The sequence below is a fragment of the Rana temporaria genome, chromosome 1, assembly GCF_905171775.1.
Source record: "Rana temporaria chromosome 1, aRanTem1.1, whole genome shotgun sequence".
Lineage (NCBI taxonomy): Eukaryota > Metazoa > Chordata > Amphibia > Anura > Ranidae > Rana > Rana temporaria.
In genome coordinates this window covers 659,771,063-659,793,773 of record NC_053489.1, presented here as the reverse complement: position 1 = coordinate 659,793,773, position 22,711 = coordinate 659,771,063, and the positions used below count along the sequence as shown (strand labels likewise).

The following is a 22,711-nucleotide window of genomic DNA, read 5'->3' as shown; positions in this document are numbered from 1 at the left end:
ACCCAAAAAGACGGAGTGCTGTAAAAAAATCAAAAGGTGCTTCAACAAAGTATTAGTGTAAGGGTGTGCAGACTTATGCACCCATATTAATTTTATTTTTACTTCCCTCCACCTAAAAGATTTCATTTTTTTTTTCCAACTGAGTTGTACAATTTATAGGTCACATTAAAAAGGTGGAAAAAGTTCTGAAATAATTTAGCTTTGTCTCATTTTTTTACATCACAGAAACCTGATATTTTAACAGGGGTGTGTAAACTTTATATAGACTGTATTTATGAAAAATATCTTGTCCATGTGTATGGAGTTCTGGGAAATTATGGATAATGCGAAACGCAGACAACCTCTGCAGAGTTGATGGGAAGATGGATGGAGCCAAATACAGGGAAATCTTAGAAGAAAACCTGCAAAAGACTTGAGACTTGACCTTCCAGCAGGACAATGACCCTAAGAGCCCATTCACTTAGGGACGACTTTGGATCCGGCTTTAAGTCGCCCCAAGTCGCCTCAAGTCGCACTGCATGAGATAATCAATGTAAGTGAATGGGAGCCATCTTAATGTACACTACTGCAGTCGCTCCGACCTCAAAAAAGGTTCCTGTTCTACTTCAATCCGACTTCTAGGCATCTTGTACCCATTGATTTCAATGGAAGTCGCCTCAGAAGTCGGATCACTGTCTTAACAGAAGCAACAATACAGGAAGAGAACATACATTTCTCAGGCAAACCCCTCCCTCCCACAGAGCCGATTGTTGTTTGATTGGCCACTGGAAAGCCTCCTGCCTTGTAAGATGCCTCATGTCGCGCTGTGATTCATACTCAAGTCGTGTCCAAGTTGCCTCCCGGAGTTGTGCTGGAAGTCGTGTTGCCCCCTGTGTGAATGGAGTCCAAACATACAGCCAGAGCTACAATGGAATGGTTTAGATCAAAGCATATTCATGTGTTGGAATGGCCCAGTCACAGTCCAGACCTAAATCCAATTGAGAATCTGTGGGGAGACTTGAAAATTGCTGTTCACAGACGTTCTCCATCCAATCTGATATTTTGCAAAGAAGAATGGGCAACAATGTCACTCTCTAGATGTGCAAAGCTGGTAGAGACATCCCCAAAAAGACTTGCAGCTGTAATTGCAGTGAAAGAAGGTTCTACAAAGTATTGACTCCGGGGGCGCCATACAAATGTACCCTAAACCATTTTTTAATTTTCTCACAATGATGTGCCACTTTGTGTTGGTCCATCACATAAAATCCCAATAAAATACATTTACGTTTTTAGTTGTAACATGACTGTAACGGATCCCCTAATCCAGTGGTCATCAATCCTGTCCTCAGGGCCCACTAACAGGCCAGGTTTGCAAGATAACTGAAATATGTCACAGGTGATATCATTTGCTCCTCAGCAGTGGCGTAGCGTGGGTTGTCAGTGCCTGGGGCGAGGCAAGTAATTTGCACCTCCTTGACCCATGGACTTACCTATTTTCAGCTAGCTCCAATCTGGTCACATGATCCACTGTGTGAGACAGCGATGGCTGTAGAGAAGAGGAAAGTGCGCTTGATAATGGCTGGTATATCCTGGAGTGGTGTGGTGACATTATGCATATGTTCCATCTGTTGTTGGTGCTCCCTCCTCTCCACACTTGTGACAGTGCCCCTCTAAATTTTGCGCCCGGGCCGGTGGCACCCCCCACGCTACGCCACTGCTGCTCAGTGATTGCAGTATTCTAGTCTGCATCCCCCCCAAGGTAATACATAAAACCTGGCCTGTTAGTGGGCCCTAAGGACAGGGTTGATGACCACTGCCCTAATGAACACAGGGTGACTTATACATAGGAGGTGCATAGGAAGCTGAAACAAGGGTTTCCCAACCTCTCCAAGTTATTCTGCGTTCCACGGGCCCTCCCGTCACAATGACAAAACGTGGAAAATTTCAAGGGGTATGAATACTTTTTCCAGGCACTGTACATTCAGATTGTATAGTGAGCCATTAGAAAAAAAAATGCTACCTGGAAGTAAGTAAACATGGCTTCCTGCACATAACTGATGTCACAAGGTGGTGGCACCAGATTGTCAATGGCGTCAAACACAACTTTCATTGCTCGGTGGGAAATCCAGTAAGCTGCAAGAAGACAACAATAGCATTAATGTAGCAATGCATGATGAACAATGGCCAAACATAACATGAATAATCCTCAATGCAGACGGGGGATAGGATGATGTGACATATCACATAGCTTGGGCTATTATTTCCTTCCAATGGTCTATATAGATATATATTTAACCCTTTCATGACTAAGCCTATTTCTGACATTTGGGGGCAGATTCACGTAGATGGGCGTAAATTTTGGCGGGCGTAACGTATCTGATTTACGTTACGCCTCAGCAAGTTTTTCAGGCAAGTGCTTTATTCACAAAGCACTTGTGTGTAAAGTTGCGGCGGCGTAACGTAAATCACCCGGCGGAATTCAAATTCGGCGGGGTAGAGGGCGTGTATCATTCGTCCCCGCGCCGAACGAACTGCGCATGCGCCGTCCCTAAAATATCCCAGCGTGCATTGCTCTAAATGATGTCGCAAGGACGTGATTGGTTTTGACGTGGACGTAAATTACGTCCAGCACCATTCACGGACGACTTACGCAAACTACGTAATTTTTAAAATTTTCGACGCGGGAACGACGGCCATACTTAACATTGACTGCGCCTCATAGACCCAGGGGCAACTTTACGCCGGGAAAAGCCTAACGTAAACGTCGTAACTTTACTGCGTCGGCCGTGCGTACGTTCGGGAATTCGCGTATCTAGCTAATTTGCATACTCAACGGGGAAATCGACGGAAGCGCCACCTAGCGGGCAAAAAAAAATTGCAGTTAACATCCGACGGTTTAAGAGATTTACGCCTGTCGGATCTAATGGATATCTATGCGTAACTGATTCTAAGAATCAGTCGCATAGATACGACGGCACAACGCTGAGATACGACGGCGTATCTCTGTTGTGAATCTGGGTCTTTGTGTTTACAAGTTAAAATCCGTAAATTACTTAGAACCCCCAAACATTGTATATATTTTTTTTAGCAGAGAATCTAGAGAATAAAATGGCGATTGTTGCAATATTTTATGTCACACGGTATTTGTGCAGCAGTGTTTTAAACACAACTTTTTGGGAAAAATTTACTTTCATGAATTAAATTTTTTTTTTAAAGTAAAGTTAGCCTATTTTTGTTTATATAATGTAAAAGATGATGTCACGCAGAGTAAATAGATACCAAACATGTCACGCTTTATAATTGCACACACACGTGGAATGGCGACAAACTACGGTACCTAAAAATCTCCATAGGCGACGCTTTACATTTTTTTACGGTTACCAGGTTAGAGTTACAGAGGAGGTCTACGGCTAGAATTATTGCTCTCGCTCCGACGATCGCGGCGATACCTCACATGTGTGATTTCAACACTGTTTACATATGCGGGCGCAACTTCCGTATGCATTTTCCTTGCTGCGCGAGCTCGCAGGGACGGAGGCGCTTTAAAAAAAAAATCTTATTTATTTTATTGATTTTTATAATATAAAATTGTGTTTCTAAAAAAAAATAAAAGGGTTGATCACTTTTATTGCTGTCACAAGGAATGTAATAAGTGGTGACGGGTACTCTTTATGGAGGGATCGGGGGGGGGGGGGGGGGGGGGGAAGGGGTTAATATATATTATATGGCCCAAAGATTGTGAACAGCTGACCATCAAAACAAATAAAATGCCTGAAAGTATGTGATAGGATGCATTAAGGTGAAAAAACACGAACCTTTACAACCCCTTTAAAAATCTTCATAGGCAACGCTTTAGAAATGTTTACATGTAACCTGTTCAGAGTTATAGGAGTGCTGGAATTATTCCTCTCATCCTAATGTTCATAGCGATATCTCACTTGTGTAAACATCGTTTATTTATGTGTGCGTGAGTTACATATGCGTTCACTTCTGTGCATGAGCACGGAGGGATTGGAGTGCTTATTTTTTTTATTGTCCCTTAATACATTTTTTTATCACTTATCTCTATTACAAGTAATGTAAACATTCCTTGTAATAGAAATAAGGATGACAGGTCCTCTTTATGCAGAGATATGTGCATAATTAATAAAAAAATCCCAAATCTCTTCTTCTACCTTCAAAAGCAAAAGCGGCGGAATATATTCACGCTCTCTCATATATATATATATATATATATATATATATATATATATATATATATATATGTGTGTGTGTGTGTGTGTGTGTGTGTGTGTAGCGCCCTGCTCCTGTTGATCAGGCGCTGCTGTAAATTTAGAGGGGGCCCAAGTTGTTACTTGACTCAGCCATGTGTAATTATGGGCAATTTAGCCACTGTTCCAGACATGGCTGTGCTGGGAGTAACCACCATTGTTCGCCTGGGGGTGCTATTACTATCCCAGGCCAGGGGTAGCAGCAGAGTCAGGGTGTATTGGGTGTCCCCCTCGGCAGCCAATCAGTGGGGGTGATCGTCCCGCTGTGCATGCTGGGGGGGGGGGTACTTAAGGCACAGACGCCATTAATGGAAAACGGTGGTCGGCGGTCTGTCGTCCCACGCGCCTTGTGGCCCACGGGTGCGTGTTCCTGAATCCTGACTCCGGGACCACGTTGGTCCGGGGTCGTGGCTTCACTGGTAGGCCCAGTAGTCGGACTGCCCTTTCAAGGTGATCCTGTGCTGTCTGTCCTGCGGGAGGAGGCCACTTGATGAATGAAGCCAGGGGAGGACCTGTCCCGGAGAGGACCATGCAAGAGGCTGGTATCTTGGGAGAAGGCCTGAAAACGTAATCGAAGGATGCACCGTACACTGATTAAATGCCATGTAAATATGGTGGTCCACAACCCTTTGGCCATATAGTGTTATTAAAACTTTGGATTACTGGCCTTTTACTGACACAGAAGTACTTACCTGACCCTTCGTCACCCATTAGGTGCCCCCATCCACCACAGCCAGCTACAGTGCCATCAGGGTTCACCAGTTTGCAATTAGAACCAGTGCCGGAGATCAGGACCACTCCACCTGGAGGAATGAAAGAAGGAGGAGTTAGTAAGGATGCCTTAAAGAAATAGAAGTGATGTGCAGTTTTAGAGGCTGTGGCTTAAAGGCTTTGAATGCCAAATAGGTTAGATCTGACAGTGGAGGGCCAAGTTTCTGTTTTGTACTAGAGTAACTTAGGATAGGCAACTTTCAAACACAAAAAAGACTTGGGGAAGGTGTGCAGCAGGGGCCTCAAACCTTTCTAAACAAAGGGCCAATTTACTGTCCTTCAGACTTTGGGGGGGCCTGGTGTCACTGGAAGTAAACAATGTCCCCTCTTTGGTATGTAGCAAGGTCCCAGGCCCCCTTTGGTCGCCAAAGAAAGGTTGACGCGTTTCATATGAATCACTCGCGCTTACTCATGACTTAAGCGACTAATGCCTCGTTTCCACTGAGCGGAGCGGTTCGGGTCAGTACAGTTTGGAACGGTTAGAATGGTCCGGTCTATTCTGGCGAGCGTTTCTACTGCAAGTCGGACTGCCAGGGGCCATACAGGGTTTAGAAAAAAGGCCTAGCGTGTCCACCAATCAGTGGAATGTATTGTAGCTCCGCCTTAACCGAACCGTTCCATTTTTCTATGGCCCCACATCTGAAGCAGGACCCAGAATGGCGCGGTACGGTTCGGTTTTATGGCACGCTTTCATAATGTTAACACCCAAAATAGCGTACCGAACCGATCCGATCAGCTCAGTGGAAACGAGGCATAAGTGAGAATCAGAAACGATTGGAATATTGGTCCCAGGTCAGAGGAGACATCGTTCACAAAGACAACCGCCAACGTTTTCAGAAGGCAAAAATCAGCAACAGTGGGTTCCATGTTTTAGGCTCCTTTCACACAGGGGCCAGGGGAAGAAAAAAAAAAAAAAAAAAAAAAAAAAAGTGATTGATTTGCATTTTTACCGCCCCCTTGACCACCCACCTACCAGTGAAGACAGCCCCGCCCGGAGCAGTACACATTGTCAAGGCCATGATTTGCATTGTGGCAATTTTAGGACGACATGCAGAGTTTGATGGAAGGCATCGCCTGTAAAACTCTCCCTATGTTAGCCAATGGGGCCGCACGGCAACCACAAGCCAAATCGCTTGGTGCGCGGTCGTGGCGCAGTCCCACAAGGTTTTCAACAAACAGCACCTCTCTCCTGAGCCTGCTGTAAGCTACGCTGTGCATGACCTGCAGTTTACCAGGAACAATAAGGCAGTAAAAACGCACAGCAGAGGTGTTATGCCGCGTACACACGACCGTTTCTCATGACGTGAAAAATTCAATTTTTTTTAACCACTTAAGGACCGGACCAATATGCTGCTAAATGACCCAAGGGGTTTTTACAATTCGGCACTGCGTCGCTTTAACAGACAATTGCGCGGTCATGTGACGTGGCTCCCAAACAAAATTGGCGTCCTTTTTTCCCCACAAATAGAGCTTTCTTTTGGTGGTATTTGATCACCTCTGCGGTTTTTATTTTTTGCGCAATAAACAAAAATAGAGCGACAATTTTGAAAAAAATGCAATACTTTTTGCTATAATAAATATCCCCCAAAAACATATATAAAATTTATTTTTTTCCTCAGTTTATGCCGATATGTATTCTTCTACCTATTGTTGGTAAAAAATAGCCACAGTGAAGCACGGGGAAGCCGTGTTTACATACGGCTCTCCCCGTTCTTCAGCTCCGGGGGGCGATCGCTAGGGGGCGGCTAGAAACGAATAGCCGCGCCCTTGTCCCGGATCGCTCCTGAAGCCACGGGAACCGCCGCATGTACCGGGGGGGGGGGGGGGGGGTCCCGATCGGACCCCCGACCCACATATAGGCAAGGACGTATAGGTACGCCAATGTGCCTGTCCGTGCCATTCTGCCGACGTAAATGTACATGCGGCGGTCCGGAAGTGGTTAATTGGTCATTAAAAACAATCGTGTGTGGGCTCCAGAGCATTTTTCTCGACTTGAAAAATGGGCATTAAAAATTTAGAACATGCTCTAATTTTTCTCGTCGTTGTTCACGTCGTGAAAGACGGTCGTGTGTGGGCTTTAACGACGGGGGGGAAAAAACGCACATGCTCAGAAGCAAGTTATGAGACGGGAGCGCTCATTCTGGTAAAACTAGCGTTTGTAATGGAGATAGCACATTCATCACGCTGTAACAGACTGAAAAGCACGAATCGTCTCTCACCAAACTTTTACTAACACGAAATCAGCAAAAGCCGCCCCAAGGGTGGCGCCATCCGAATGGAACTTCCCCTTTATAGTGCCGCCGTATGTGTTGTACGTCACCGCGCTTTGCTCCAGCATTTTTTTTTCATGATCGTGTGCAGGCAAGGCAGGCTCAGAATCACGTCGAGGAGAACATCGTTTTTTCCATGACATTAAAAACAGTCGTGTGTACAGATTCAGGTAGCTCGGTCCATCTTTGTGTCGGCATAGCGCATCTCATATGCGCTACGCCGACGTAACTCTGAGAGGCAAGAGCAGTATTCACAAAGCACTCGCTCCCAAACTTGCGCCGGCGTAACGTAAATTGGCCGGCGTAAGCCCGCCTAATTCAAAATAGAAAGGTAGTGGGCGTGATCTATTAAAATGAAGCGTGACCCCATGCAAATGATGGTCCGAACGAACGGCGCATGCGCCGTACCGTGGACGCATCCCAGTGCACATGCTCAGAATCGCGTCTAAAATACTCCATAAGATACGTTGAATCACTGCCTACGACGTGAACGTAACCTACGCCCAGCCCCATTCACGTACGACTTACGTAAACAACGTAAAATACGACGGCTGTTCCGACGTCCATACCCTAACATGACTTACCCCTGCTTTATGAGGCTTAACTTTACGCCGAACGTACGCCTTACGTAAACGGCGTAGATTACATCGACGGTGCAAGTACGTTCGTGAATCGGTGTATCTCGGTCATTTACATATTCGACGCGTAAAGCAATGGAAGCACACCTTGTGGCCAGCGTAAATATGCGCCCAAGATACGGCGGCGTAGGAGACTTACATCGGTCGGATCAAGTCAAAATGCAGGCGTATCTTGTTTCCTGAATAAGGCGCATAGATACGACAGCGCATTCGTGGACTTACGCGGCGTATCAGAACATACGTCGGCGTAGGTCTTTTCTGAATCCAGGCCACGGTATTTATATGTATCAGAGAGACGTTACCCAGTTTTGTCGCGGTCGCGATGGCACCAAAGCTGTCGTTGCAGATGTGGAAATTCTCGCTGAGCTGAGGGTAGCGTTGATTCAGCTCTTCAATGAGTTTCCCAATGGCTTCTTTCTGCTCCCCGCCACTCAGAGACATACCCTGCGGAGAATCAGAGGACAGGAATAACACTAATACTGGTAAAAAATGGACAATAAGCAAACAGCTGCTCTCCTCATTGATGGGGTGCAGCGAACAAATAGCGCCCCCCCCCGCAGTGTACATGCCAGCCAATATACAGTGGAACCTTGGATTACGAGCATAATCCATTCCAGGAGAATGCTCGTAATCCAAAGTACTCGCATATCAAAGCGAGTTTCCCCATTGAAGTCAATGGAAACGAAAATAATTGGTTTCGCATTGACTTCAATGGCATGCAATACCGCATACGGGCGGGGGGGGCGCCGGAGAGCCTCAGAATGGGCCGAGGACACCTCAGCAAGCCTTGGAAACATAGTATTTCTGAGTCTTTCTGGGCATTTCCGAACAGCGCTGTTCGGCTCCACTCGGCTCTAGCGCCCCCCACCTCAGGCCAAACGCAGTACTGCACACCGCTTTGGCTTGAATGTTGCTAGTTTTGCGGGACGAAACTTCCAAAATACAGTACTCGTATTGCGAAACGCTCGTTAACCGCGTTACTCGCAATCCGAGGTTCCACTGTACCTGAACAGGTGACAGGTGTGACCTTAAATCACCAACCTGGTGTTGACAGGAGTCCATCCACCTCAGCGGAGACCCCAGAGCACCCACATGCCCCAGCATTGCATACCTCCCTATAGGTTCCTGAGGCACAATGATCTTATTGAAAGATGGGGGGGCGCACCTTCTGCAGCCACACCAAACGGACAGTCGCAGAGAAGAGGGGGGAGGACCTTCTGCATGTGCCGCCTGCCTACATCCAAGAGAAATGGACCAGGGGGCTAAGACCTGTGAGCCTTGTGAGGATCCAAGCAGAAAGACTGAGCCTTCTGGGACCTGACTTCAGAGGACCGCAGACCACAAAGGGATCTGGATTGGATCCCTGTGTACCAAGATGGGTGAGCTGAAAAATCTGTGTATATCTTATCACTGACACAGTTAATTCAAGAAAGGCCACCCCCCCCAATCTTGATTAGCAGCCCACACTAGCCACCTGCTGCACACACGTAAAAGGGACAATTACATGTGCATCACCTACAGAAGGGCCCCAATTAAGACCGGCCAACACTGACAGTTAGGTGCAAGGTACTTGCCAACAAAGGCATATTTAGTGAAAATAGCGCCTATGGCAAGCACTGAAACTGCGCCCCTGTCGAATGATTTGAAACCCATCTTTCAGATAACCTTAACAAAAAAAACAGCTAACAAAACTAGTGATATTTATCATCCCTTGTGATATCTTGGTTAGTGACATATCCTCTTTATGGAGAAATCTTGGGTTTATTAGACCCATGATCCCTCCTCTACCCTCCAAGGCCAGGTAAATGCAGAACCAATACTGGAAGTGATGAAATCTTCATCACTTAAGGCCTCAGTTTTCACAGAGGAGAGGGAAAAACTGATGTTCTTCCTTCTTTGTGCGCTGACAATCCGACCAGATGGAATGGGAGAGCCTGGGAGAACAGGGGAGGGCTGTGGCTGAACGCAGCAGGGATTGCGCTGGCATTGTCCATTAGCAAAGGTGCTGAAAAGGAGATCCTGCCTATGCTCAGGAGGAGGGAAGAAGAGACCCTCAGACCCTGGTAAGTGCCTTGCTGCCCAGCCACTCAACAGCGCCCCCTTCATATGGCGCCCATGGCACTTGTCATGGCTGCCATACCCTAGATACGCCACCGCTTGCCAATAACCCCCAGGGGTACCCCTTAGTCAGGAATGCATACGGCATGGGTTTTCAACCTGTGGCCCTCCAGCTTTTGCAGAACTACAAGTACTATGAGGAAGTACATTGCAAGGCTGACAGTTAAAAGCATGACTCCCAAAGGCAGAGTCATGATGGGACTTGTAGTTCCGCAACAGCTGGAGGGCCAAAGGTTGAGTACCCATGGCATATGCCCACCTGCCTATGTATAGTGTGCACAAGAGGACCTATAATTTCTTGGATTAGTTGATGCCAATACTTTAACCTGTTTGCACCAGATACCGTATATAGTTTGGTTTAGTATTGCTACAGGAAAATGTATCGCTAGACTATAGGCCAGTGCTCTTTTATTTAGAACACCAACCTAAAACTTTTTTGGTTGCCTGCTAGTTGATTATGCATTGTTTAATTGCATTGCTTTAATACATCTGTTTAACCTATACCCCATCGCTTGCCCCTTTTTTCTGTGTACTGTTTATATGACGGATTAAGGCTCATCTTGCATGGTGCCATATTGTACCTTTAGATTTCCTGGTCAGCACCACCCTCTGCATCAAATTTCTTTGCAATCCCAGGTGTTGGCTTATAAAAGGGTAGCAATGACATCACTGGCCTTTGCAGCCAACAGAACCATGGGAGGGACCCAGCAGGCCCCACCCATTACAGGCTGCCTGTAGAAAACTACAGAAGGGGGTGGAGACCAGACCAGTCCTCCTGCACAAAGGGAAAGAGCAGCAGTGAGCGGTCTTTATTACAGGAAGTCTCACACTGGACCACTGCACAGATCTTGAAAAAATACACAAACGTATTTATACAACGGGGCAGATTCAGGTAGCTTTTACGGCGGCGTATCTCCAGATACGCCGCCGTAATTTGAAATCTGCGCCGGCGTATCGTTACGCCGATTCTCAAAGGCAGATACGCAAAAAAAAAAAAATAGGCTTCCTCCGCCGACGTAACTTGAATGCGGCGGCGTATAATTGTGTGCAATATTACGTTGACCGCTAGGGGCGCTTCCGTTGTTTTCGGCGTAGAATATGCAAATTACCTAGTTACGTCGATTCACAAAGGTACGTGCGCACGGCGGTAGTTTTTTACGTCGTTTGCGTAAGGCTTTTTCAGCGCAACGTTGCTCCTGCTATTAGGAGGCGCAGCCAATGTTAAGTATGGACGTCGTTCCCGCTTCGAAATTTTAATTTTTTTTACGTCGTTTGCGCAAGTCGTTCGCGAATAGGGCTGGACGTAATTTACGCTCACGTCGAAACCAATACGTCGTTGCGGCGTACTTGGGAGCAATGCACACTGGGATATGTACACGGACGGCGCATTCTCCGTTCGTTAAAAAACACGTCGATCACGGCAGGTTAGCATAAATCACATTAGCATAAAACACGCCCCCCCTTCCACATTTGAATTACGCGGGCTTACGCCGGCCCCATTTACGCTACGCCGCCGCAACTTACGGAGCAAGTGCTTTGTGAATACTGCACTTGCTCCTGTAAGTTGCGTCGGCGTAGCGTAAATACAATACGCTGCGCCGCCGTAACTAGGCGCGCAGGTACCTGAATCTGCCCCAATATCTGCTGATCCCAGACATGTACTGACATACAGCAAATCCTTTTCCTGGACAATGCTGAGCGCCCTCTAGTGGCCTCTGAGGATCCTTACCAGACATCGGATGGGGACCTGGGAGTCCAGCCCCGCTTTCTCCTTCGCCTCGGTGACCATGGTATAGATTGCTTCCACGCACTGGTCTGTGCCAATCAGCTGCAAGGAAAGAAAAATAAATAAAAAATCAGCCTTATTTAACCTCCTCACTACCGGCCGTCGTCAATTGACGGCGGCACGATAGCTCTCTTGTTCTGAGACGTCATATGACGCCCTAGTCTTTCAGAGCCACTAGGGGGCGCACGCGCCGCATTACTGGGAACCCGATGCGCATGCCCGGCAGCCGCGATTGCCCAGTAACTGAGCAGGACCGTGAATCTCTGTGTGTAAACACAAAGATCCACGTCCTGTCATGGAGAGGAGACCGATGCTCTGTCCCCTGTACATAGGGACACAGATTGGTCACCTCCCCCAGTCAGTCCCCTCCCCCCACAGTTAGAAACACTATGCAGGGCACACATTTAACCCCTTCCTCGCCCCCTAGTGTTAACCCCTTCCCTGCCAGTCACATTTATACAGTAATCGGTGCATATTTATAGCACTGGCCGCTGTATAAATGTGAATGGTCCCAAAAATGTGTCAAAAGTGTCCGATGTGTCCGCCATAATGTCGCAGTCCCAAAAAAATCGCAGCTCGCCGCCATTACTAGTAAAAAAAAAAAAAAAATCAGAATTATATCCCCTATTTTGTGCAAACCAATCACTATACGCTTATTGCGATTTTTTTTTTTTTTTACCAAAAATATGTAGAAGAATACATAATCGGCCTAAACTGAGAAAAAAAAATATTTTTATTTTTTTCAAATTGGGATATTTATTATAGCAAAAAGTAAAAAATATTGGCCCGGATTCAGAAAGAAAGTCCGAATCCGCGCCGTCGCAACTTTAAGCGTATGCTCAAACTGAGATACGCTTAAATGTTGCTAAGATACGACCGGCGTAAGTCTCCAATGCCGTCATATCTTAACTGCATATTTACGCTGGCAGCTAGGGGCGTGTACGCCGATTTACGCCTAGAATATGTAAATCAGCTAGATACGCCTATTCACGAACGTACGCCCGGCCGTCGGAGTACAGATACGCCGTTTACGTAAGGCTTTTTCCGGCGTAAAGCTACCCCTGCTATATGAGGCAAAGCCAATGTTAAGTATGGACGTCGGGCCAGCGTCAAATTTTTCGTCGATTACGTCGTTTGCGCAAGTTGTTCGGGAATAGGGCTGGGCGTCATTTACGTTCACGTCGAAAGCATTGGCTTTTTGCGGGTTAATTTGGAGCATGCGCACTGGGATACTTTCACGGACGGCGCATGCGCCGTTCGGAAAAAGCGTCATTTACGTTGGGTCACAATACATTTACATAATACACGCCCACATCTTCCACATTTGAATTAGGCGGGCTTACGCCGGCCTATTTACGCTACGCCGTCGCAACTTTGCTTTGAGAATACTGCACTTGCCTGTCAAAGTTGTGGAGGCGTAACGTAAATAGGATACGTTACACCCGCACAAAAATACGCGCTCCCTACCTGAATCTACCCCATTGTGTTTTTTCCAAAATTGACGTTTTTTTTTTTGTTTATAGCGCAAAAAATAAAAACCGCAGAGGAGATAAAATACCACCAAAAGAAAGCTCTATTTGTGAAAAAAAGAAGGTCAATTTTGTTTGGGAGCCACGTCGCACAACCACGCAAATGTCAGTTAAAGTGACGCAGTGCCGAAAGCTGACATTTTGCCTGGGCAGGAAGGGGGTATATGTACCCAGTAAGCAAGTGGTTAACCACTAGCCGACCGCCCACCACCGTTCTACGTCGGCAAGTTGGCTCGGCTGGGCGAGAGCACGTAGTATAACGTCCTCTCTCCCAGCCGCTCGCCCCCGACTCCCGTGCGTGTGCCCGGCGGGCGCGATCGCCGCCGGGCACACGCGATCGCTCGGTACAGAGCGGGGAACGGGAGCTGTGTGTGTAAACACACAGCTCCCGGTCCTGTCAGCGGGGGAAATGCTGATCTTCTGTTCATACAATGTATGAACAGAGGATCAGTGTTTCCCCTAGTGAGGCCACCCCCCCCCCCCCCCCCCACAGTAAGAACACACCCAGGCATACTTAACCCCTTCCCCGCCCCCTAGTGTTAACCCCTTCACTGCCAGTGGCATTTTTATAGTAATCCAATGCATTTTTATAGCACTGATCGCTATAAAAATGCCAATGGTCCCAAAAATGTGTCCGAAGTGTCCGCCATAATGTCGCAATGCCGAAAAAAAAAAAATCGCTGATCACCGCCATTACTAGTAAAAAATATTAATAAAAATGACATAAAAATACCCCCTATTTTGTAAACGCTATAACTTTTGCGCAAACCAATCAATAAACGCTTATTGCGATTTTTTTTTACGAAAAATATGTAGAAGAAAACGTATCGGCCTAAACTGAGGAAAAAAAATGTTTTTTTTATATATTTTTGGGGGATATTTATTACAGCAAAATGTAAAAAATATAATTTTTTTTCAAAATTGTCGCTCTATTTTTGTTTATAGCGCAAAAACTAAAAACCGCAAAGGTGATCAAATACCACCAAAAGAAAGCTCTATTTGTGGGGAAAAAAGGACGCCAATTTTGTTTGGGAGCCACGTCGCACGACCGCGCAATTGTCCGTTAAAGCGACGCAGTCCCGAATCGCAAAAAGTACTCTGGTCTTTGGGCAGCAATATGGTCCGGGGGTTAAGTGGTTAATAAGCCCGTTGCACCTGCTGCTGCTATTAAACATGTCTGCCTATATCCCAGTATATTGCTGTGCATACCAGTATTTGGGGGGGGGGGGGGGGGGGATCTTCTGGCACCTATGGCTAGCACAGTCTTAAAAAATTGCTTTAGATACACTGTAAATATACATTGAGACATTGGTTTTGATATTATCCGGCGCCATCTTGTGGGTATTTTGTGAATTGACATTTATTTTTTTAGCAGAGAAAGTCATTGCCATTTAAAAAACGAAAACACATACAGTAAAACCTTGGTTTGCGAGGATAATTTGTTCCAGAAACATGCTTGTAATCCAAAGCACTTGTATATCAAAGCATTTTTTTTTTACAGGGTATAAAAGAGAAGAGAGGCGCCTCTAAGTGTAGCAATAAGTTGCTAAATGTTTTACCTTCATTAAATGTAACCATATTGCTACACTTAGAGGCTCCTCTCTTCTGTTTTATACTCAGTTGTGACATGACGCTACTCTTATATCAAGACATCGCTTGTATATCAAGGCAAAATGTATTAAAACATTTTGCTTGTCTTGCAAAACGCTCTCAAACCAAGTTACTCTCAAACCAAGGTTTTACTTTATATTGCTGAGGAATGCGCCACAAGGGGGAGCTGTCCTATGTCTGTCTGGCCACCTACATGTACTGTACAGGTTTAAAGGATTTTCAATAAATCTATTCTTGAGCAGATTATAAACGAACAGCTCTACACATTCGCATGTCATTTTTTTTTGTTGGGCCTTTTAGTGTGGGGGGGTTTACATTATGTGCGTGATGGGAGAGATTTTTCTATAACTCCTGTCTTGTAGACAAAACAGGAATTGGGAGAATGGTCAGAGAGTGTAGACATGCAATGGGAGATGGGCAGGGAGGGTACACACACATGCTATGGGAGATGGTCAGAGCGTGCAGACATGCTATGTGAGATGGTCAGAGAGTGTAGACAAGCTATGGGAGAATGGTCAGAGAGTGTAGACAAGCTATGGGAGAATGGTCAGAGAGTGTAGACAAGCTATGGGAGAATGGTCAGAGAGTGTAGACAAGCTATGGGAGAATGGTCAGAGAGTGTAGACAAGCTATGGGAGAATGGTCAGAGAGTGTAGACAAGCTATGGGAGAATGGTCAGAGAGTGTAGACAAGCTATGGGAGAATGGTCAGAGAGTGTAGACAAGCTATGGGAGAATGGTCAGAGAGTGTAGACAAGCTATGGGAGAATGGTCAGAGAGTGTAGACAAGCTATGGGAGAATGGTCAGAGAGTGTAGACAAGCTATGGGAGAATGGTCAGAGAGTGTAGACAAGCTATGGGAGAATGGTCAGAGAGTGTAGACAAGCTATGGGAGAATGGTCAGAGAGAGTAGACAAGCTATGGGAGAATGGTCAGAGAGTGTAGACAAGCTATGGGAGAATGGTCAGAGAGTGTAGACAAGCTATGGGAGATGGTTAGAGAGTGTAGACATGCTGTGAGAGATGGTCAGAGAAGGTAGGCATTCTACAGGAGATGGTCAGAGAATGTACACATGCTATATTAGATGGTTAGAGAGGGTAGACATGTTACATTTGATGGCCTGAGAGTATAGGCATGCTATAGCAGATGGTTACAGATGTGTAGGCATGCTACAAGAGAAGGAGTAGATAGTGTTGACATGTAACAGGAGATGGTCAGAGAGTGTAGACCAGCTATAAGAGTTATTGGAGAGTGTTGGCATTCTACAAGAGGTGGTCAGAGAGCGCAGACACGATACAGGAGGTGGTCAGAGAGCGCAGACACGATACAGGAGGTGGTCAGAGAGCGCAGACACGATACAGGAGGTGGTCAGAGAGCGCAGACACGATACAGGAGGTGGTCAGAGAGCGCAGACACGATACAGGAGGTGGTCAGAGAGCGCAGACACGATACAGGAGGTGGTCAGAGAGCGCAGACACGATACAGGAGGTGGTCAGAGAGCGCAGACACGATACAGGAGGTGGTCAGAGAGCGCAGACACGATACAGGAGGTGGTCAGAGAGCGCAGACACAATACAGGAGGTGGTCAGAGAGTGGAGACATGCTTCCAGAGACAGTCGTAGACGGGAGAACTGGTTACCGGTGTACCCCCTACAGCCTCCTTTATAATGATTGATGGCACACGGGCTTAATACAAGCTCAACATAAGTCTGAAAGAGGACCTGTCTCTCCCTGTAACATATATGGAAAGTAAGTGGTGAACGGTTACCCAGTGATTGGTGCAGGGGCCTTCCGTCTCACACATGATCCGCCCATCCTCTGCGATCAGCACGGCTTTGGAGTGAGTCCCACCACTGCACAGAAGAAGACAATGACATCACAGAATGAAGGAGGCGTTCCGTAACACTCACACCCCATCCCCCGACACATGGACCTCCATACTCTCAACTGCCAACCTGCAGCAGTTGTCAGACCTCCAGAAACAGGGGAGCTTCCAAATAACACCGCTTCCCATGATGTACCCGCCCCTGGGAGGAGATTGTCTTCTTTGTGTCCCCGGGGGTCCCTAAGGTGCAATCAGCCGGCAGTCTGTGACTCCAGCTCCAAGTCAGAGCTCTGGCACTATGCATTGTGGGTCCACCTAGGTGGCAGCTATGCATTGTCTCACATCTAATTGTATGTGCCGGAAATGTATGGTGCCCGTTCCCGGGGATTATTGTTCCCGGGGAGATTATTTTTGTATGACAGGTGAAATCTAATATCTAACACGGCTGACCGGGGGCCATCCTGCTCATCACGGACCAATCATAAACAAAACATAAACATAAAGGGAATTTACTGGCCCCTCTTTTTTCCCCCAGGTCAGTGAAGGCCAGAGTAATCCTTCAAAATGTTCCATTGAGGGCCAGTTCACCCCACATGCAGTCCAGTGCGTTTTTTTGCTGCATCAAAAACGCATGGAAAGTAGGTTATACGATTTTCAATGTCATAGCTGTAAAACGCATCAAAAACGCACTGGAACACACATGTCCTTATTTAGGGCCAGTTCACACCATAAATAGGCAGTTCGGATGCGTTTCAAATGCTTTTCTGCATGTGTGTTTTTTTATGCGTTTTTGGTACATTTTTGATGCAGTCAAGTGCACTTTTCTTAACCTTCAGGCTGGTTCACACCACAAAAATGCACTCCAGATCCATTCCTGCGTGTTTTTAGCATGTTTTTGATGCGTTTCCCGATGCATTCCAGGTCCTTTTTTCACTTTACTAGGGTTCAGTGCGTTTTTGATGCATTCCAGTGTGTTTCAGTGCATTGTTGATGCAATACATGTCAGAAAAAGGCTTAGACATGAAAAAGATAATAATAATAATAATAATAATAATAATAAAGTAGTATTAATTAAAGCAGATTTTCACCCAAAAATTGAACTTCCGCTTTAGGGGAAGACAACCCCCTTACATGCCACATTTGGCATGTCATTTCTTTTGGGGGGGGGGGGGCGCCGGAAGGAAGTTCACCTCTCCACCCCCTCCCTCTCGGCAATCATCTGGGACACGTCACAGGTCCCAGATGATTGCTTGGCCAGTCATGGTGCGCAGTGTGGCTCGCGCATGCACAGCCGGGCGCCTACAGTGACAATTCCGGTGTCGTGGAGAGGAGGGGGGAAGAGGTGCGGGGCTTTGTCCCCCTGACATCGCTGGACCCTGGGATAGGTAAGTGTCCAATTATTGAAAGTCAGCAGTTGCAGTATTTGTAGCTGCTGGCTTTAAGACCCCTTTCACACTGGGGCGTTTTTCAGTCGCTTTAGCGTTAAAAAATAAAAAAGCCTGAAAGAAGCCTCATCTGCAATCCCAATGTGAAAGCCCGAGTGGAGCTCTGCTTTAACATTATTAGTAATAAGGAAAGCTGTTGAAGGATGTGACTTATAGAAGGAGAGAGGAGAAGGAAGGCGCTCGTGTTCTATTATTACACGGGAGGAATGCGGAGCACAAGGAAATGATCCGATTTTAGATTCATTGATATTCCCAGATAGGAGAAGGAAGCAGATTCCCTCCTCCAATGTTTCTCATACAAAGTAATAATAATCAATAGAAAAGTCATATATAGATCAGGAAATAGAAGAAGATCTCACCCCTCCACTCCTCCATACACTGCCGGCATGGTGCTTCTCCCAGCCCTGCCTGGTCATGTGACTCTCGTGTCAGCTGACTCTGCGGAGAAGCAGGAAGTAATGGCTGTGATGTAAAACACTCACTTAAAGTGGACCTGTCACCTCTCACTGCTCTACAAATCATGACACTTCTATACAGTTTTTGTACAAATTCAGCCCATAAATATTCTACTTATAATATACGATACGATGACGCGCAAATATCCATTCGCCCCAAATACATGTATGCAGATTTCATGCGCTTCGCATAGACGTATGTCCACGTATAGAACTCCGCACTGACACTCCCAATTGTTCTTAAGCTAATAACATGTGAGCTATGAGTAGAGGAGGATCGGAAACCATCAAACAATGATCACAAATTGAAATTGTAAACATTTTATTTGAATTTACATTTGCCCAAAAATCATAAAAAAAAATGTGAATTTTTTTTTTTCACTCACCCAAAATACCTGTTGCTATGTGGAAGTTTGTAATCTGCCTCTTCTGTAGCCGCGGTCCGTCTTCTTCTTCATCTTCTCCTAGTGAATGGGGCGCGCTGCTTTCTGGGAACTGTGTGTGTTCTCAGAGAGCAGCCGCCCATTCACAAGTCAGCGCGAGACTCGTGCATGTGCAGTAGGAAATGGGCAGTAAAGCCGTAAGGTGAATGGCGGCGCGGGACCTGCATCGATCGTGGGATTGGCATCGGGGGGGCCATCAGCGCGGGCAAGTAGGACAGGTAAGTGTCCTTATTAAAAGTCAGCAGCTACACTGTTAGTAGCTGCTGACTTTTAACCACTTAAAGACCACAGGTGTTTTTCAGATTTGGTGTTTGCAAGACTAAAACATTTTTTTCTGCTAGAAAATTACTTAAAACCCCCAAACATTATATATTTTTTTTTTCTAACACCCTAGAGAATAAAATGGCGGTCATTGCAATACTTTTTGTCACACCGTATTTGCGCAGCAGTCTTACAAGCGCACTTTTTTTGGAAAAAATTCACTTTTTTGAATTAAAAAATAAGACAACAATAAATTTGGCCCAATTTTTTTATATATTGTGAAAGATAATGTTACGCCGAGTAAAATGATACCCAACATGTCACGCTTTAAAATTGCGCCCGCTCGTGGCATGGCGTCAAACTTTTACCCTTAAAAATCTAGATAGGCGACGTTTAAAAAATTCTATAAGTTGCATTTTTTGAGCTACAGAGTAGCTCTAGGGCTATAATTATTGCTCTCGCTCTAACGATCGCGGCGATACCTCACTTGTATGATTTGAACACCGTTTTCATATGCGGGCGCTACTTGCGTATGCGTTCGCTTCTGCGCGCGAGCTCGTCAGGACGGGGCGCTTTAAAAAAATTTTTTTTTTGTTTTCTCATTTAATTTTATTGATTTTATTATTTTTTACACTAAAATATAAAAAAAAAAAAAAATGATCACTTTTATTCCTATTACAAGGAATGTAAACATCCCTTGTAATAGAAAAAAGCATGACAGGTCCTCTTAAATATGAGATCTGGGGTCAAAAAGACCTCAGATCTCATATTTAGGCTTAAATGCAAAAAAAAAAAAAAAAAAAGGAAAATTTGTCATTTAAAAAAATGACAGAAAAAAAATTGTCTCTTTAAGAGGCTGGGCGGGACTGACGTTTTGACGTCACTTCCGCCCAGCAGAGCTATGAGGACGGGTGGGGGCCATCTTGCCCTCACTCAAGTCCTCACACACAAGGCGGCAGCATCGGATCTCCTCCGCCGCTACCGACGGCTCCGGTAAGCGGCGGAGGGCGCGGAAAAGCGGCGGGAGGGGGGGGGGGCCCCTCTCCCGCCACCGATAACGGCGATCTCGCGGCGAATCCGCCGCGGAGACCGCCGTTATCGTTTACCGGACTGCCCACTGAAAACATGGATATCTCAGTTGTGGCAGCAGCTGCTGCCGTTACTGAGATATCCATGTTTAAAAAGAGGACGTATATATACAGTGGGTGGTCCTTAAGTGGGTTAAATAAAAAAAATTGCGGGTGGAATCCCGCTTTAAGTTCATTTAATTTAATTTGTAACAATTTAAGTTTATTTAAGGCAAAAGTTTTTAAAAACAATTTTGGATGGAGAAAGGGACCGCTGTCAGATTTTGTTTTCACTATCTGCGTCCCATTGCTGAGATTTACCTTTACTTCCTGTCCCATAGCCAAACAGGAAGTGAGAGGAAATCCCAGAAAATTAAAGTGGAGTTCCAGACCCCCCCTCCCCCATGGAAAAAATTTAGGACACTAAACCTGTCCTGTCCAGGAATCCAGTCGGCACCCCAGTTGATGTTTTCACCAGCTCTCGGTTGCTGCTGCCGCCAAAGCCTGTAAGTGAAACCAAAGAGCGCTGCGCTTTCTAAAATGGACTGGCGGCTGGGAAGGAGGTGGGAGGGCTGAACTTCTGGCGTACTTTGCAGCGGGGTCTGACAAAAACAGGTACCCACTCCCCTCATCCCGAAAGGTGCCAAATGTGGCACCAGATGGGGGGGGGGGCAGACAGATAAGCGGAGCCTCCACTTTTGGGTGGAACTCCGCTTTAACCTCCCTGGCGGTCTTCCCGAGACTGACACGGGGTTAGATTTTCTTGCTACTATCGGTAACCCCGTGTCAGTCACGGGCTTGCCTCGCTAGATCCACAGGCACTTTTTACTTACCTTGTCCCCGGATCCAGCGATGCCACCGCGCTGTGTGAGCGAGCGGGACCTCGCTCGATTCACATAGTGCCTCCGTGTGACGCCGATCTCCGTTCCCTGCGACGTTACGACGCACGGGGACGGAGAACGGCGCCAAATTCAAAAACGTAAACAAACACTATACACACAGTATACTGTAATCTTATAGATTACAGTACTGTATGTAAAAAAAACACACCCCCCCTGTCCCTAGTGGTCTGCCCAGTGTCCTGCATGTCATTTTATATAATAAAAACCTTTTTTTCTCCCTGCAAACTGTAGATTGTCCATAGCAACCAAAAGTGTCCCTTTATGTCAAAAATAGTTTTAGATCAGCTAAAAAACAGCGATAATAAATTATAATCACTTGCAGAATTGTGCGATAGCGATTTGTGGGGAAATTCGTCATAAAAAAATAAAAGTAATGACAGCGACAATTCTGCAACTGAGCAAATTTCAGTGATTTTGATTTGATTACATTATTGAATAATTTTTATTATAATTATATTATTATTTGTTATAATTATTTATAATTATTTATTATATTATAATTTATAATTTTGTTTTTAAAAAAATGTAATACACGGGATGCCTATTAGAATCTTGTTTGGTCAGATTTAAGTGAGTTATTTCTAAAAATTACAGACCTACAATATAAAACGCCAAATTTCCTTGCAAATAATGGTACCGCTTTTAGCATGTTTTTTCTGAAAGAATCATACCGCCAGGGAGGTTAAGAGAGTTCCTTGCCCTCCCTCCCCCCAGGTCACCAGAACTAGTGGCCCCATTGGAAGATTTCCCTCTATTACTTTTCTGGGGACAACCCAAAATTGTTGAATTTTTTAACCACTTAAAGTGGAGGTTCACCCAAAAACTAAATTTTTAACATTAGATTGATGCTTATTTTGTCTAGGGGAATCGGGTGTTTTTTTTTAAATCAAAGCCGTAGTTACCGTTGTAGAGAGCGATCTTCTCCGCCGCTTCCGGGTATGGGCTGCGGGACTGGGCATTCCTATTTGATTGACAGGCTTCCGTCAATCGCATACATCGCGTCACGATTTTCCAAAAGTAGCCGAACGTCGGTGCGCAGGCGCCGTATAGAGCCGCACCAACGTTCGGCTTCTTTCGGCTACTCGTGACGCGATGTATGCGACCGTCGGAAGCCTGTCGGAAGCCTGTCAATCAAATAGGAACGCCCAGTCCTGAAGACCCATACCCGGAAGCGGCGGAGAAGATCTATCTCTAAAACGGTAAGTACTGCTTCGATTTAAAAAAAAAAAAAAACACCCGATTCCCCTTCACAAAATGAGCCTCAATCTAATGTTAAAAATTGTTTTTCAGGTGAACTCCCGCTTTAAGGACTCGTTCATGTACATATACGTCGATATTTTA

At 45.8% G+C, this 22,711-nt stretch overlaps 1 protein-coding gene across 1 annotated transcript in view; it reads right to left on the bottom strand.

Annotated features, from left to right (window-relative positions):
- The window catches only part of NAGK (N-acetylglucosamine kinase), a 28,347-nt gene extending 9,644 nt beyond the window's left edge, over positions 1–18,703 (bottom strand). Inside the window, exons 1-6 of the mRNA XM_040335528.1 lie at positions 18,602–18,703; positions 16,741–16,825; positions 11,777–11,875; positions 8,232–8,373; positions 4,943–5,053; positions 2,000–2,112 (exon numbers count right to left, since the gene is read on the bottom strand). Coding sequence (XP_040191462.1) covers positions 2,000–2,112; positions 4,943–5,053; positions 8,232–8,373; positions 11,777–11,875; positions 16,741–16,825; positions 18,602–18,630 — 579 coding nt within the window. The 5' untranslated portion in view covers positions 18,631–18,703. The remainder of the gene's footprint in view (positions 1–1,999; positions 2,113–4,942; positions 5,054–8,231; positions 8,374–11,776; positions 11,876–16,740; positions 16,826–18,601) is intronic.
- Between the last annotated feature and the right edge of the window lie 4,008 nt (positions 18,704–22,711).